Source organism: Mauremys reevesii, linkage group 10 (assembly GCF_016161935.1).
Source record: "Mauremys reevesii isolate NIE-2019 linkage group 10, ASM1616193v1, whole genome shotgun sequence".
Lineage (NCBI taxonomy): Eukaryota > Metazoa > Chordata > Testudines > Geoemydidae > Mauremys > Mauremys reevesii.
The window spans coordinates 35,074,504-35,091,133 of NC_052632.1; the positions used below are offsets into that span (position 1 = coordinate 35,074,504).

Genomic DNA, 16,630 nt, shown 5'->3' on the forward strand with positions numbered 1-16,630 from the left:
ATGATGAGGCAGTCTTAACCCAGAATAGAAGCATCACCAAAAAAAGGGGTGGGTGGGTGGCTTTTGTGGGAAATAAAACTGCTGTACAAACTACATTATATGAAAATGAATGTTACACTAACTGCAACTGAGTTCTAGATAATACATTTTACCTCTTGTAGAAACCTTGCCTTGAAATGCTGAAAATTGTCTGCAGAGGAGCTGAAGTTAGTTAAATACTGGAACAACTGCTGATTTATTTGCATCTTTCAACATGACCAATCCCCAGTAAGTACTGTATGAGAAAGTTACAAATGCTTTTCCATTCAATGAGTCAAATCCCATTCATGTAAAATCCTCTGTGCCAAATTCTCCTGATCCCAAGAAGGTTACATCAGTATTGCTGGGAGGAGAATTTTAAGTTTGGGATAAGAGATGCAGGATTTGCTCAGTTGTCTGTGGACCCAGAATTAGTGCAAAAACAACAAAATGAATATTGTAAACTTTTCTGAAGTATTGTTAATAGTGAATTACCAAGAACTAATATATAAAATTATTTTCAGGTCTATCTAAATTTTTGTTTTCCTGCCAACAATCCTGTGTTAAGACTATTTGTCAGCACTGTTTCATTTGCTTTTTCACTGTCACTTCATTATCTAGCTCTCATTTAATCTACTTAAGAGTCCAAAAGGTTTAAAAAAAACAACAAACAGTTGGAAGCTGAAAGGGCTTCTCTAACATTTTTCAGTTTGTTCTATAATACCGGTAGTCAGACTGTGGTCCACTTCCAAAATAGAAGCCAGCATCTTCAGCTAGTATATGGTACAAAAGCATTAAAGCAGAGAAGAGAAAAGTCTGGCCAAATACCAGAAAAAAATCTCCTACTAATTAGATCTTTTTAGACAGTGAAATAATTTTCAGTGGAAATGGTAAAAGTCTCATTCCTTGAGACATGTAAAATTAGATTGGACAAAGAACTAAATAAAGAGACACTGGCTAGATGACCCAAAGGATCTTTTGCACTAATTTCTATGATTGTGTGCAACAATCATAGGTCATTGCAAGCCTTTTACTTCAGTCATGATAGTGTCTTCACATTGTTAAAGTGACCTTCCCAGGTAATCCCTGCAGTGGTACTACTCCATTGTAATTCTAATGCTTAGACTCTGAGCAATACTGCCTTTTCCCACCTCTTCAACTTAGACTTTTATCCTTCTTCATCCACATCTTATGTTCCTGCCTCCAAACTCTTACAAGACACACAATTTAGGCAAGAGCTCTTCTAAATTATTCAGGTTTTGTGAGAAAGATGAAGTCTTATTCAGGTTGGTTGAATAACTGGAGGATTATAATAGGCTCTTTTTAAAAAAAATTAGTGCAACTTTTGCAGTCAAATAAGAAAGGAAAGTTGCATGTAAGGCACTTTTTAACTGTATCCCTAAGAAAGAAAAATACCTTCCCAGCCATCACACCTATCTGTCAAAAACTTGAATGAGATAGCCTGGCATTTCTTCAGAACTTAACAAGCTCTCCCAGATTAAAGCTAAAGAGGTTTATGGTTACAACACAGTGTGAGTCAAATGGAAAGAGAGGCATTCCCTGGAATCCGTAAAGAATCTATCCCTTCTGGGACTTGACAGGCAAACCCTCTACACTAACAAAGTTGTCCATCACATACACTATATATTAAGTACTGGGCAACAACTTATTTTTTCTCTAACTAAGTGGTATCTTATTGTAAGTCATATAGACACACATACATGGTAGTTTTACCCTTGTATGTGTGCATGGAGTTCCCATTAACATTAAGAAGGATAGAGAATGCATAACCAGTTTTAAAATTATGTTCTACACATATATGGATGGGAAGAATTTATCTGGGATCCTCCTATAATTTTATTCCTCTTCTTACTCAATAACTCTCCTCGAAAATCCTAGAGCATTAGCAACCTTTTCTCTGGTTGAGTAGGGCAAGATGTGGCAGCATTCAGAACTGTTCTAAATATTGACCAGAGGTCAATGAAGGGCAATAGAATGTATGTATTACCTTAGAGCACTGGTTCTCAAACCATGGGGAAGGCTTCCCAATGGAAGCACAGGAATGTGTCAAGGGAGGGGCAAACTGTGTGCTTCTTTAAAAAAAATAAAATAAAAAAGCTCTGGCTGTCAGCCCTGGCTGGCTCTGGCTCATGCAGAAAGTCCATGCACACCAAGGTGGCGGAGATAAATGGGACAGCCAGAGCCCTGTCCCCCAGGGTTAACAGCTGAAGCACCTCTCTCCTCCCTCCACCCCGTCAATCCCTCACCAGGAGGCAGCCCAGGCTTGGGTTCTCCTTCCCCTCTTCCCCCACCAACGCCTCAGTCCCTCACCTCAATGCAGCGGGGCTCTGGCTGTCAGCCCCAGAAGAGCAGCAGCAGCGCAGGAGTAAGGGTAGCAATGGGGCACTAAGTCTGTTGTGAAAAGTGATATTGATGAATATTACTTTTCTCATTACCCCCTTTATTTCTGTGCTGCTGCTGCTGGGTGCCTGGCCAGCAGCCGCTGCTCTCTGCTCTGCCTTCAGAACTGGGTGCTGGTATATGTACTCGGGAAGGGGGCACAAACAACTACAGACACCAAGAAGGGCAGCCCAGGCAAATCAGTTTGAGAATTACTGCCTTAGAGAGATTTGTACACTGGTCAGTAAAATGCTTGACCATTGTTCACTGATCTCACTACAAAAAGGAGGGGGTTTAGCTACAGGCCTTCATTTCATTGACTCTCTTTTCTAGTTTGCAAGTATACTTTGCTACGTAGTTCATAGTTTGTTTCTTTGTGTGTTTGTTGAATATTTATGTTTATATTTTATGTGCATGAAAAGGCTTCAGCTCTGCAGTCTGAATCCAATTTTGCCCTTGTGTGCATGTGAGGATCCTATTAATCTCAGTGGGAGCGACCTTTCACGGATGAGGATAGATTTTGGCACGATATAACATTTCTCCACGTGTATTATCAAAAATGACACACAAATACCAGTAATCAAGCCTTTTGCCTTCATTATGGGAAATTTTAGTCCTGCTACTTGTGGAAGTTTCCCATTTCTTACTGCTTATATTTGTTTCCATTTCCTTATTCACCATTTTTAGGCCTACAATAGAAGGTGGAGTTTCAGAAGTTGAGATCATTTCACAACAAGTAGAAGAGGAGACCAAAAGCTTAGCTCCTGTACAGCTTGTTAACTTCACTTATCGAGATTTACCCCTTGCTGCGCTTGATCTTTCTGTGGCAGGGTCCCAGCTCTTGTCAAATTTGGATGAGGAGTACCAAAGAGAAGGGTAAGTGCAAAGGATAGCCTAAAGGATTTTCATGGTTTACGGAAGGGAAAGCCATGAGATGGGGAGAGAGAAGGCCAGCTAATTTCACTTGAATCCATTCTAAAAGCACCTTTTTCTAACGTAGCTATTTAGTTGTTTTCAGACTCCTTGTAATAAAGTAATTTCTGGCTCCCATGTGAACACAGTGCATATTAGGAAACTGCTGTCAGAGAGAAAACTAAAGCTTGGTCCATACTAAAATGTTAGGTCAACCCAGCTACATCACTCAGGGGTGTGAAAAATCCACACCCTTCAGCGATGTAGTTAAGCTGACCTAACCCCTGGTATAAATAGTGCTCGGTCAACTGAATAATTCTTCCTTCGATCTAGCTACTGCCTCTTGGGGAGGTGGATTACCTGTTGCAATGGTAGAACCTCTCCCGTCAGTGTCTACACTGAAGTGCTACAATGGCACAGAAATGCTGTAGCATTTCAAGTGTAAACAAGCCATAAGTTGAGTCTTTTGCCCTGACTTTTGGCTCTTCCCCATAAAAACAAAACAAAACAAATGCAGAAAAGCCATTCCATAGGTCCTCTGTGATAGATGCCTCAGGAGAGTGTTCCATGGTGAGATGCAGGGGTTGGTGATGGTGGCCCACATGTTTGAGTGGACATTTCCTGACCTGGTGATTATGATTATGCAACACAACCTCCTAAGCCTCATGCAGATTATTTCTGTTTCTAAAAGAAGAATTTGCTCTGGTAGGCTGTGAATGAGGCTGTTGCTATTCAGAATACCGTATATATCAGGCATCGGCAACCTTTGTCATGCAGCCCATCAGGGAAAGCCCCTGGCGGGCCGGGCCCGTTTGTTTACCTGCCGAATCCACAGGTTTGGCCGATCGCAGCTCCCACTGGCTGCGGTTTGCCGTCCCAGGCCAATGGGGGCTACGGGAAGTGGCGCAGGCCAAGGGATGTGCTGGCCGCTCTTCCTGCAGCCCCCATTGGCCTGGACACGAACCGCGGCCAGTGGGAGCTGCGATCAGCCGAACCTGCAGACACAGCAGGTAAACAAACCAGCCTGGCCTGCCAGGGACTTTCCCTTACGGGACGCATGACAAAGGTTGCCGATCCTTGATATATATGCACAGTAATGTTGTTGAAAGAACATACGTGCCAGTTCTGGCTACATTTACACAGGGAGTTCAAATCGAGTTCATTATATTTGTTAGAAAATGTCTTTGGAAATGAGAGAATTAAAACACTTACTAAATATACTCTTCAACTGAGTATATCAAAGGTAAAAGAATGTTTAATACTGAATCACAATATATATGAGAATGGCAAAGCATTTTACCTAGATCCATTATTTTTATAAGTAGTGGTTTGTAAGTAGCTATCTTAAAAATTTAACAAACCTAGCACTTTGATTGTCTAAAAGGCAGGGAATACCAGTAGTGGGGGAGTGTAGAAGGCTCTGTTCTGCCTTCAGACATATGGACTTCTGTTGGTCTGAAGGCCAAATTGAGCTTTTTACAAAGGCCAGTTAAGTCAAAATTTCACTGTAATTTACAGGTAAAACAAGTAGCATGTAAACACATTTTACACATGGTAGTAGTAAGAGTTGTTTATATTTATGCCTGTATCTGTAATTTTCACTCCATGCATCTGAAGAAGTGGGTTTTTTACCCATGAAAGCTTTTATGGATACAGACTAATACAGCTACCCCTCTGATAACTGACTGTACAGTGACTCATTTGGAAAGCTGTCTCCCTTAGTGTGCGAATCTATATAAAACTAGCATCACCTTTGATAAGGAGACCAGTTGCCCAACATTGGATTATCTAGCTACTATTCATTACTATTTCAGTTTATATCATACCAAATGTATATAGCTACTTTTACTGCACGATCTATCTAAAAACACTTCACAGTAAATCAATCTGAGATTTCAAGATGAAGACATAAAAAGGTTTATATAAGCTTCAAATTGTTGACAATTAAATATGTTTTAATCTACTCTTAGAAATCAGCAAAGATGTGACATCCTTGATCTACACTCAGCAGGTATTCCATGCTGCAGTCAGGAAGCAGAATGAGAGAAAGTTCTTGCCACTAGTTTTTTTCCAAATTAGACTTCATGAGATGTCTTCAGAAATTCCAAACAAGGGGAAATACATTTCAGTTAGATTATATAAATATGATGCAATACCACGTGTGTCTAAAGAGGCACTTTATAATTAATTTGAGTATGCAGGTGTAAGCCTGAGGCTATATTGCTATTGGATAAATATAAAACAAGCTTAGTGCAAGTATTCAGCCCTAGTAGCTGCAGATTTCACCATCTGAAGCTCCATTCTTCAAGGACCAAAGATTTGTTACAATGAGTACTTCAACCTGCTTGCATCCTGGGTGCAGAAACAGACCTGTCAGTCACAGACAGCAGGGGAATGCCCCTCTCTCTGAAATTCCCGCCAGATTTATCTGCCTCTTCAGTGGCCAGTGGCTCAGCCAGGCCTCCCTGCTATGAAGCTTTTCTGTGGAAAATTCCAGACTTTATTTCAAATTTCTGACTAGCAGATTGGTTGAAAAATGTGTCTGTCTGATTCCCAGTGGTGTCACAGGACTTAATTTGCCTTGTGAGGAGATCAGGGGCGGCTCTAGGCACCAGCAAAACAAGCTGGTGCCTAGGGCGGCCAAATCTAGGGGGGGCAGGCTGCGCCGGCGCGGCGGCGGCCATGCCTGGGCGGGGAGCCCCGGACCCCGGACGGACCGACCTGGCGCCCATGCCTGCGCGGGAGGACCGGGGCCGGACGGACCGGACGACCTGCAGGCATGACTGCGAGCGGAGGGCGCGCTGCGCGCGCTCTGCGCGGACCGGCACAGCGCATCAGCAGCAGCTCAAGCGCCGCGCCGCGAGCCGGCCGCGGCGCGCCCCCGCGCCAGCCGGGCCGGCCCAGACCACCGGACCTCTGCTCTGCTCTGCAGTCAGGTCCAGGTCCGCTGCGCTGCCCGGCGCGCGCTCCGCGCGGGCGCGGCGGCTGAGCAACTGTAGATTTGCCTTGTGAGGAGATTGCCCCCTCAACTGTGCTTCCTCTTGGAGGCATTTGCAGTGGTTGGTGCTCCTGCAAGCTTCAGGGAGTGAGTTAGGCTGAGAAAAGTCAGAGGCAAAGGGAAAGGTCTGTGTGGTCTGCTTCACCCTCTTACCTACTGTTTTTTGCGGGAGCTTGGCTGTTCTATGGGCAGAGCGCAGCTTCCTCCTCACAGCCCAAACTGGGCAGGGTCACCTCAGTCCACCCTTCCCCAGGCAGGAAAGAAGCTGGGCAGGATTGGAATAGCCAACTCCAGGGGAAAGCAGCTCCTCCACCCCTATCTCCACGATGGGAGTGACTTCAGAGAGGCAGTGTGCCAGATGGTAGATTACACGTAAATCCCAATAATCCACACCAGCAACCATGCTCCCAGCTGTGAAGGTCAGTCACCTCCTCCTCCCCTTTATCTCCCCGCAGGCTGTAGATGTACACAGCACAGACTCTGCCAATATCACAGACTGCAGCAAGATGTCTTTGGGGCTATCTCCCTCTTCCAGCTGCCACCTCACCTCTATAACAGGCGTCCTGGGATTCCCAGGCTGCCACCTCCAGGGAAAACACACAACCATATGGCCGATCTACTTCTGATGTGGTAGAGAGGAGTACAGCTTCTGTGAAAGCCCATCTTTGAACCTCATGCCTGTACCTTCCCGAGAGACCCAAAAGGGACCCATGTTGGGTAGAGGACACGATATGTCCCAGCCTCTTTGAAAACAGGGAGATTGCTAGCCACCGGACATATTTTTGGAGCAGTCTTTGAACCCAGTTTCTCTCCCCCATCTGAAGCAGGATTATGAAGACAAATTCCCAAAGGGTAATTAATTAAACTTAGTTGTGTTTTCCCTGCTCACCTTCACAGAGTTCAACATGGCAGATCCATGCAAAAAGAACTGGGCCAGAGACTTGTGCAGACTCCTCTGGGCATGCCTGCACATACATACACACAAGAGGGAATTCTTCCTTTCTGGGGGGAAGGCCTGCTGTCTGAATCAGAGTTAGGGGATCAAATAATAAAAATATATTAACAACAAACAAACAAACAAACCAAAAGAAGGGGAGGATAGACTTTTAGGCAGAGTACAGAGTATTGTGAAACTATGCTTAGGACAGTGCTTCTCAAACTTTTGTATTGATGACCCCTTTTGCCCAGCAAGCCTCTGAATGTGACCCCCCCCCTTGTAAATTAATAACACATTCTTATATATTTAACACTATTATAAATGCAGGAGGTGAAGCAGGGTTTGGGGGTGGAGGCTGACAGCTTGCGACCCCCTCCAATGTAATAACCTTGCAACCCCCTGAAGGGTTACAACCCCCAGTTTTGAGAACCCCCGGCTTAGCAGGTCTGTAGCTGCCCTGGAACTTACCCTGCAGGCTGGTGCAAAGTCTGTAGTTTAATTACAGTGTTAAACAAGTGAAACATAGCCTTGAGAGTCTCCAGGTGGCCTTAATGAAAGAGTATAAAGAGTGTCCATGCAAGAAGGTCAAAGTGTTAGCAGCATGCTCAAGTAAAGGAAGTTTTGTGTGAATCTCAACATTAAGTGCTTCCTTAGGGCAACAACCCTTATAGATTGAACTCCTGAAAGTCTCATAATACTTCATATCTGTTAAAATACACTGCCTATAGCTACTATATCCAGTCAGACAAGTATTGAAGTTGGAAGCTTTCTCAGTTGAGACAGAGCCAGTTCTGTGCTTCTAATTCAGACAAGTAGTCTTCAAGCTGTCCTAGTATTCATTCCTAGAGTAAAGTAAAAAAATATTATTTCTTCTGTTAAGCATCAAAGTCTAGTCCTTAGGACTACTGACAGTCTTAGGCCAGAGAAGTTATATCCCCTGTATTAAGATTTGATAGGTGGTCACATGACCATCAATACATAAATTCACCAAAATTTAACATATTGGTTATCTGGTCTTTAACCAATGCCATTTTTTGTCAGAAGGCTTCTCCACACCATAGAGTGCAGGGGAAGATGGTGGATGTATAATATACCTCATTTGGAATGTTCGTACCTAAAAAGATAAGCCTGTTCTGACCCTGGAGGAACACCACATTGAAAATCCTATTGTAACAGATCCATGGACCTTAGCACTATGAAGAATAGATAAATGTGTGTCTGCCACAGATCAGATAATGCACTTGTACAGAGGGTGAGAACAAAATAACCAAAAAGTTCTATTCAACCCTCAGTGTTCCTGTGATGTTCTCATTAAGGCTGTTGGGAGTTGTTCATGATATTGGAGAGAGTGGACGCCAAAATAGAAGTGTTTTTGTAAGGGAAATTGTTAACCAGAAATCTAGTGAGTGTTTAAAAATGAGTTAAAAGTAGCTTCAGGTGCCACTCCTAATTTTTATGGTTTTATGTTGGTATTTTCTATTTTATAAAAATATTTTCTCTCCCCACTGCCATGTAAAAGATCCGCACAACTAATGGGAAATTGATGGGAAAGAGTGAAACTGACTATAGACAGAAAATATTAAATGCACAAATAAACAAACACATTGAAAAAATGCTAGAAAAATATTTTTAATCTCATAATAGATTTAAAAACTTAGCCAGAAGTGAAAATGTTTTGGGTTTTGTTTTTGGTGGGGGGGAGGTTGTTTAATTTAAGTAATGGACAGTGTCCCCAAATATGAAAAAAAAATTAGTCTGGTCCATATCTTGTGCTGGTTATGTGTTTTATCTGGTGGTTATACCTGTATGAATTTTTTTTTAAATTATTTGTCTTAGTTTGTTACTTCTGTGCTGAGCCACATTTTAAATCTACTTACATTTGCTTATGTAGAGAGTAAAATAAACTATAGAAAATTTTTAAAGAAAAAATTATGGGAAGTAGAATAAGAGGAGGAAGCAGAGAAGAGAAAGCAGCGAAATAGGAACGTTGGGGGCTGGAGTTTGGAACAGCTGGGGATGGAAAAAATGGTCAAAGACTTGTCAACAATATTAGGAAGTTAAACATGTGAGACTAATAAACCTTCATGCTTTTAATTTTCAAATCATTTTACAAACAGTAATTAATGCATTCAACCTTCCTGTGAGAAAGGGGTGGAAGTATCATTACACTTTACAAACAGGGAAACTGAGGTAAAGAATTTAAAGGCCAAATTTTCAAAAGTGACATTTGATTTTTGGTGCTGTAATTTTTAGGTAGTGAGTTTAAGTCATTTTATTCAGTGAGAGCAGAATCACAGCACTGAAGTATGAATTTCAGAGATGCTGAGCAGCGGCAGCTCTCAGTGAACTCAATAGCAAAATTTCTACCGACTTTAATGGTGCAGGATCAATCCCTTGGTGTCTTAAGATAGTCACTAGCCTAAGGCCAAACAGCAAGTCTTTATATTTACAATAACCCTTCTAATTTTTTCTGTAAACAAAGCTCTTTGGATAGACTTTTTTTTAAACTTTCCTGTGTTTATTTTAATGATTTCTTCTTGTGCAATGTTCTGGGCAGTCTTCTCCAGACTTGAAGTGTAGAATTAAGGCTGGATTACATCTTTGTGCTGGTTCACTCCCCTTCTTCAGATGAAATGTCAGTGCATATTTATGTAGATGTGATTCAGGATTCTTGCACCTGAATCTCTCAGCCTTTGGATATTTTCAGAATTGCTTCTCTTTCTGATTCATCAAAGTTCTTTTCATAGTCTACACTGTAATAATATACTCTACAGCATGGCTTGTTTTATTCCACAATGACCTGATTCCACTGTTTGCAGATGAACCACAGTAAAATCACTTTGATAAAATTAGAGTAATAAAGTCAAGAGGTGAAATACTGGCTCCAGTAAAGTTTGGGAGCTTCACCATTGACTTCACTTTGGGGCCAGGATTTCACCAGTACTTTGTTCACTAGTACTATTATGATGAACTGATATAACCCTGACACAATGTGGCATAACCTGTAGTTGTATAAAATAGGTCCCTCGTGTTTCTCTTATCTTGAATGAATTCCTCTCCTACAGTTCTTCAAATTTCTTGTTCTCTATCTTATGGTGGGCCATGCAAGGTAACTCCAACTCTTCCTGTTACTGTGAACATTTCTGAGAGCTGTTAGTTATTTCTGCTTTGTAATAAAGAAGTGATGTTGGGGGTAAAGGAATATTTTCTTTTTCCAAGATATAAAATTGCATACTGACTATCTCTGCATAGCATTCTTCATATCTTTTTAGAATCTATAAAGCTTTTGGTTAAGTTTGTGACATACAGAAAGCAGCACATTACTCCCAAGATTACAGGTATTGTGTTAATTGAAAAAATAACTGGACCCTAATCCAACAAGGATTTATGCACATGCATAACTTTACATGTATGTGTTAAGGTATGTAAATATTAAGCATGTGCATAAGTCTTTATAAGATCAGAGCTATAGTAGTGACATTTCATGGAAGGTTTTGCACAGCAGCTGTGCAGTGCTGCATGTCACTACAATGCTTCAACCCAAACTACTTCTGTTACTACCATGGAATGTTGTGGGGTGTTTTCTTTCATTATTCTTTGTGTTGCTGTTGCTTTTTATTAGTTTTCTTGACATGGTCAGTATTCTTATTCTAGATTTATTTTTCATCCTTGTTCCTGTTGTCTTGTAAAAGTTTTAAAAATTCTGTTCTTTCTGGCATTTTACATTGCCTCTTCATTGTCACTTTGGTTTTTGTGATCTCATTTCTTATTATTATTTTATTTGTAAAACACCAAGAATGTGCTAATTTTGCTTCTTCAGACAGTTTAGTCTGGCTTCTATGTTTGCATCAGATGGTGCTAGTTTCTTCATTTTTTCTGTTTTTTTCCAAATCTTTGAATTATTATTTTGATTTCTGTCTAGTATTTTTAACTGTTTGCTGCAAGACTTAGAGGGGCATTAACGAAAATGGGTTTAAGTTTCTGCCTTTCTTCCTTGGTTTGCCACTTGATACTGTAAGGGCTTTTACTATCCTACATCACTCCTCTTAATTACTCTGCTCAACTCATAGAGGTCCATGAAGATATCAGACTGATCCATGATGAATTCCTCAGCTCCAAGGAGGGAGATGAGGTGGAGAGCTTTTAAGGCTGAACTATATCATGCAGTGAGCAAGCTCTCTCTCTATTTACAAAAGTGATGTTTGGTTGGTTTTTGGTTTTTTTTTTTTTTAAAACTTCTGCATAACTGCCAGACATGAACTGGGGCCAGAAAGATGGAACAAAAGCTGAACAGCAAAATGCACTGAAGGAGACTGTAATGATGATTTGTTCTCTTGTGCAGTACTACATCATTGTTACTCTGTGTGCTCTGGTCCAAATCTAAGACCTGCATTGCAGCAGAAAATGTTCTCCCTCTTTTCCACTTTGAGCATTTGGCACTCTGAATTCTGTGTGATAACTGGCTCTTTATTGCAGAACATGTAAAATGTTGCACTGCTCAGTCAGTATGTTACAAACATGTTCCATGATTTCGAAATGTCTTTCTGATTCTTTTCTGACACAGATCATTCAAAATCTTCATGTGAACGCTCTTACCTCTGGTGGGTTGTTTCTGTTTGTGTCATGGTGCACAGGACCCTTTCAGCCTGATCTACATTAGCCTTTCTTCCTAATATTTCCCACCAGTACTCCCACTGGTATAGCTAAACCAGTGGAAGCACTAATACAGGTAATGCAGTGACTGCCCATGTCTTAACCAAGATGTAATGTAGACCTGCTGTGTGTAGCTAGTAATTACACTAGTGGAGCTGCAGCAGTGGTAGTAATGGTGGGAATTTCAGGGAAAAGGCCAATGTGAGTGCAACTTGAATACTTGGTAGTGTGCACAGTCTGGTACAAGCTCGGAAGCAAGTGCAGTTGGTTCTTCACATGCCTTACCCTTTTGATAGGTTCCCATTTGAACACTCGCACACCTGTAATACTAAAGGAGGAAACTTTATAACAGAGCTGTCAGAAAAGAAAGGTTGCAAATCCCCTCAGTATTAAAACTTATTTAAAGAAATAATTCATAAAGTTATTCTTAGCTAAGCCTCTAAGGAGCAATCGATTTGGAGGGTACAAGGCTGTACGTGTCTCTCAGAGTTCCTCAGGTCTTCGAGGTGCTACTTGCAAGCTTCTGCCAGGCTGTGCTGCCTGGTTTCCCTCAGCCAGGTCTAGGCTGCTACCCATATTTGCTTAATCACTTTCTAATCTAACTATCACTTCCTGGTCCGCGTCATGCCTTCTGTTGGCTAATTGCTAATCTGCATTTGTGTCCATCCCTAAATATAACCTGTTGCCCAATTTTAGCCTGCAAATCATTTTGAGGAAGGTGAATGTTTACTAATTAGTCAAAAAGGCTGGTTACTATGCCATGAATGTTTGGTTGGTTGGTTTGTTTTGCAACGCAAGTAAACAGAAACAGTGACAGATGTTAGTAGCTTGAATGAAGTGATTATGGTTGCTCATTACCAAAGAAATGTGGTAATTTTGTTCCCAATTTTGTTCAGTGTTGAACATCTTTTTTTAAAACCTGTGTATTAGTGCATTAAACTATGCTAGTAATAGATTGGCTTTGTAAAAAGCCATGTTGAAAGTGTCTTTTTTTAAATTCCTGGTCATTTCTAACCATATAGATTTCAAATGCCCCATAATAAAACTGTGCACTTGTATATTGACTTCCATGAAAAGATTCCAATATGCTTTACGAACATTCATTTGTTTTACCTCATATGGGTGTTGTGAGGCTAAGTGTTAAAAATAATTCACATTTAAAATAAAATGTTAGGAAAACTGTCCCATTATCTCTCTCATGCCCAGTCCTGAGTTCAAAGTTCCATTTCCCCCTTGCTTTGGATTTCAGAGTTTGCAATGTCTTCAGTTATTGTGGTGGAATCGCAGGCTCCTCACCCCAGGCTTGCTATGCCTGTGTTTAGGGGTCAGAGCAGATGACTTGCTGTGTGAGTTTGGGCAAATAGCTGAACCTCTTTGCATAATTTTCTGTATATGTGAAGTGAGAATGACAACTGATGGTGTAAAATTCCTTGAAATCCTCAGATGACAGATTATACTTGAGTGCACCTTGTTAATAAGTGAAAGAGCAGGTAGTTTTCCAGTTTTTAATTTTAAAATGTGTTTGTAATTTTGAGATAAAGATTCATAGTCTGTTAATTATAAAGAATCTTAAGCATTCTAATGCTTTGCAGTTCACCTTTAAGAACAATGCTTTCCAAACTATAATCCGATACTTTTGTTCCATAGTTTTTGTACAGAATGAAAAATTGCTACGTGCATAGACTGCCAGTGCAGAGCTAGAGAGGCGAACTTTATTTTTCATGCATTATCAGTTCTTTAAGTAGTTACTAACTTAAACAATTAAATAATATTAATCATTATAGTGCCAGTGTGTAGTATATGCTAAGTAATGCAATGTATTTAAGCGTATGTATGTTCAGTGTCCTTAGAAGTCTTGAGAATATTGAGATTTTTAAAGTATGTAGCTAGGCCCTCTACTGATCACACTGAGAATAGGAAAAAGGGAAAAGGGAAGAGTTACGCTTAGGAAAAGGAAGAGCTACGTATTGGTGAAATAGAAGAGAAAAAAGGTATAAGAACAAGAGAGAAGCATTAAGAAAATTAATAAGGCTATTCATTATTGTAAATAAAAATATAACCACCATGAGAGTGATCAGAAAATTATTCAAAACTAAAATAACAGCCATAATGAAGAATTAACCTGGTCTGAAATTAATTTTTTAAAAAACCCTACCAATAAATCTAATGGCAAAAGGTCTCAGTCCACATAAAGATCTGTCCCCAGACACTTTGGAAGATTAGCACTTAAGTATTGAAAAGAAGAATAGTGGTTAAAATATGTAAACAGGAAGCAGGAGTTAGAGGTTCTGTTCCCTGCTGTGCCACAGCTCTCTGTGTGCCTCTGTTTTCCTGCCTGTTAAAAGGGAACAAATGTACTAAGCTGACTTGCCAGGGATCTTGAGAGTGAGGCTTAGCTTATTTATGTTTGTGAAGCAGTATAAGATCCTTGGATAGAAGAACGTCAGAGTATTTTTATTTTTTCAATTTTCCCACAAAAAGAGCAAAAATTCTGAAAAAGAACAACTTTTGCTTCACTTTTCAGTGATGTTCCTTATAGCTTGTGGCATTGGGAGTGCTTTCAAAGCCAAGTTCTATAGACCAAACTAGCATGGAAGTTTGCAGTGTTGTTGTAGCCACATTGGTCCGAGGATATTAGAGAGACAGAATGGGTGAGGTAATATATTTTATTGGACCAACTTCTGTTGGTGAGACAGACACGCTTTTGAGCTCTTCTTCAGGTCTGGGAGCAGTTTTGAGCACTGGACTGGGATCTAGAAGATAAGGGAGTACATCAGCTTCCATCTATGAGATACTTTTTTCCCTGGTGACCAAATTGCAATTTTTCTGTGTGCCCCAGACTACTGGGAGGATTTTCCCCCTTGTTTTACCTCAAAACCCTATTTCTTCCCAGAGGCCTTATGTTTGAGCCACCAGCAGAGTAGTACTGAATGCAACTCCTTTAGGAGCCTGTCACTGTCTCACCTTAAAACTGGGCAGAAGGTTAGCAGCACCCCTTTTTCCCAACCACCTGTGCGCCTTTAATTTTTCTTTTTTTTTTTCCCTCTCTTTTTGGTGTGTTAGTTTTTTTGTTTTAATAATAGTTTAAAAATCTAGAACTCCCAGTCTTTTACAGTTCATATAGTAGTGTTTTGTTTCACATTTTTTCAGTCAGCTTGTTTGAGACAGAGAAGCAGTATCTGGTGATTTCAGACGTTTACTCCAGAGTCTTGATGCATTTGAACTAAGGATAGGTCTATGTACTGTAAACCTTGCCAGATCTTTGAAGTTTAAAGTGTCTGCACAGGAGGTCTTTTAGGGTTATTAATCAATCCACTGGGGGAAGGAACATTTCACTGAAACACTCTGTTCTGAAGAGATTCCTGAGAGCTCTAAGTCCCTGAGTGATGCTTACGTAGCATTGAGACATCCCCGTGTCTCATTTTTGAAGATGTGGCGTATGGATACATCAGGGAAGGCTGTGTGATGTTGATGTGGTGGGGTTTTTTTTCAGGTGTTTGACTCCCATATGAATTATGCCTCCACTGCATCCACTTGATCACTGATCTTGCCACCCTTCCCTTCTCCAAGCACCCACTGCCACCTTTTGTAACATCATAGGCACTGGCTCAGGTGCACAAGGTAGGCTGAAGCACGACTGCATGCCTGCTTTGGCAACTTTTCCTCCCAAGTCATCACAAAGATTAAGTGGTGTAGTGATCGAAGACTGTAATACTCACTTCCAGAGGAACTACCACCAACTTCATCACTTTCCAATCTAACTACAAAGAGTGGGTCTTTGCCTTGGCCTTCACAAATAAAAGCACATAGCACACACATCAAAACAAACATACAAGAATTTTTTTCTTCTTGGGGATTGAGGAAGGGACCACACATGATAGATGTTAGTCATATTGCTTAATGCATTGTTGAAAAGCACTCAGATATAATGGTGATGGGCCTGGTATAAAAATGTGACTAGAATAGAGGGTCTTGTTGAGTCCTCTAGACAAGGAAAAACTTCCTCCATAGTACAGGTGCAATTAAGGATGCCCATTACATTCAGGTCATTTCAGTCGATATACTTAACTAGCATCCAACTCTATACTAATTCAGAAAATTAGATAAGAGAAGAGGCTGCATTTAACAGAGAAATTAATAAAAGTAAATAGGATTTGTAAAATCTTTTAACTTTACTGATGATCACATCTATTCTAGCAGAACTTCTCTCATTTAGAGTCCATTACTCTTTACCCTCTCTTCCTTTTTCTTTTTCTCTCTTCTGCCCTCCCTGCCCCCTTTGTTTTATTTCCTTAGATCTAACTGGCTAAAGCCGTGCTGTGGGAGACGAGCAGCTGTGTGGCAGGTATTTTTGCTCAGTGCAAGTCTCAACAGTTTCCTGGTAGCCTGTGTAGTGTTGGTGGTGATTCTCCTGACTCTGGAACTCCTAATAGATATAAAGCTTCTCCAGTGTGAGTAGCAGGCTTTTTTAAAAAATTTGATCGAAGATAAATGATGTTTAGATTTAACTTGCTTGGGGGAGGGGGTTTGGTCATGTAAGTAGTTTAAAAATTAGATAATGACCTTTACTGTACTTTTAATACAGTGGAACCCTGGTATAGTGAAGTCCTCCCCATCCCCCTTCCCCACAGAGCAAATTCGTTATGGGACAGATTTTCAGAGGATGCAGGTAGAATTCACCTGCAAAAATGTGCCCACACCTTGTTTACCTG

At 40.7% G+C, this 16,630-nt stretch overlaps 1 protein-coding gene across 2 annotated transcripts in view; it reads left to right on the top strand.

Moving 5' to 3' along the window:
- The first annotated feature begins 250 nt into the window (after positions 1-250).
- Positions 251-16,630, top strand: part of TMEM266 (transmembrane protein 266) — an 88,460-nt gene continuing 72,080 nt past the window's right edge. The window contains exons 1-3 of one of the 2 annotated variants that reach the window (XM_039490454.1): positions 251-267; positions 3,106-3,294; positions 16,215-16,369. In XM_039490454.1, coding sequence (XP_039346388.1) covers positions 254-267; positions 3,106-3,294; positions 16,215-16,369 — 358 coding nt within the window. In that variant the 5' untranslated portion in view covers positions 251-253. Of the gene's footprint in view, positions 268-3,105; positions 3,295-16,214; positions 16,370-16,630 lie in introns of those variants that run through there. The other variant, XM_039490453.1, reaches the window with a different exon arrangement.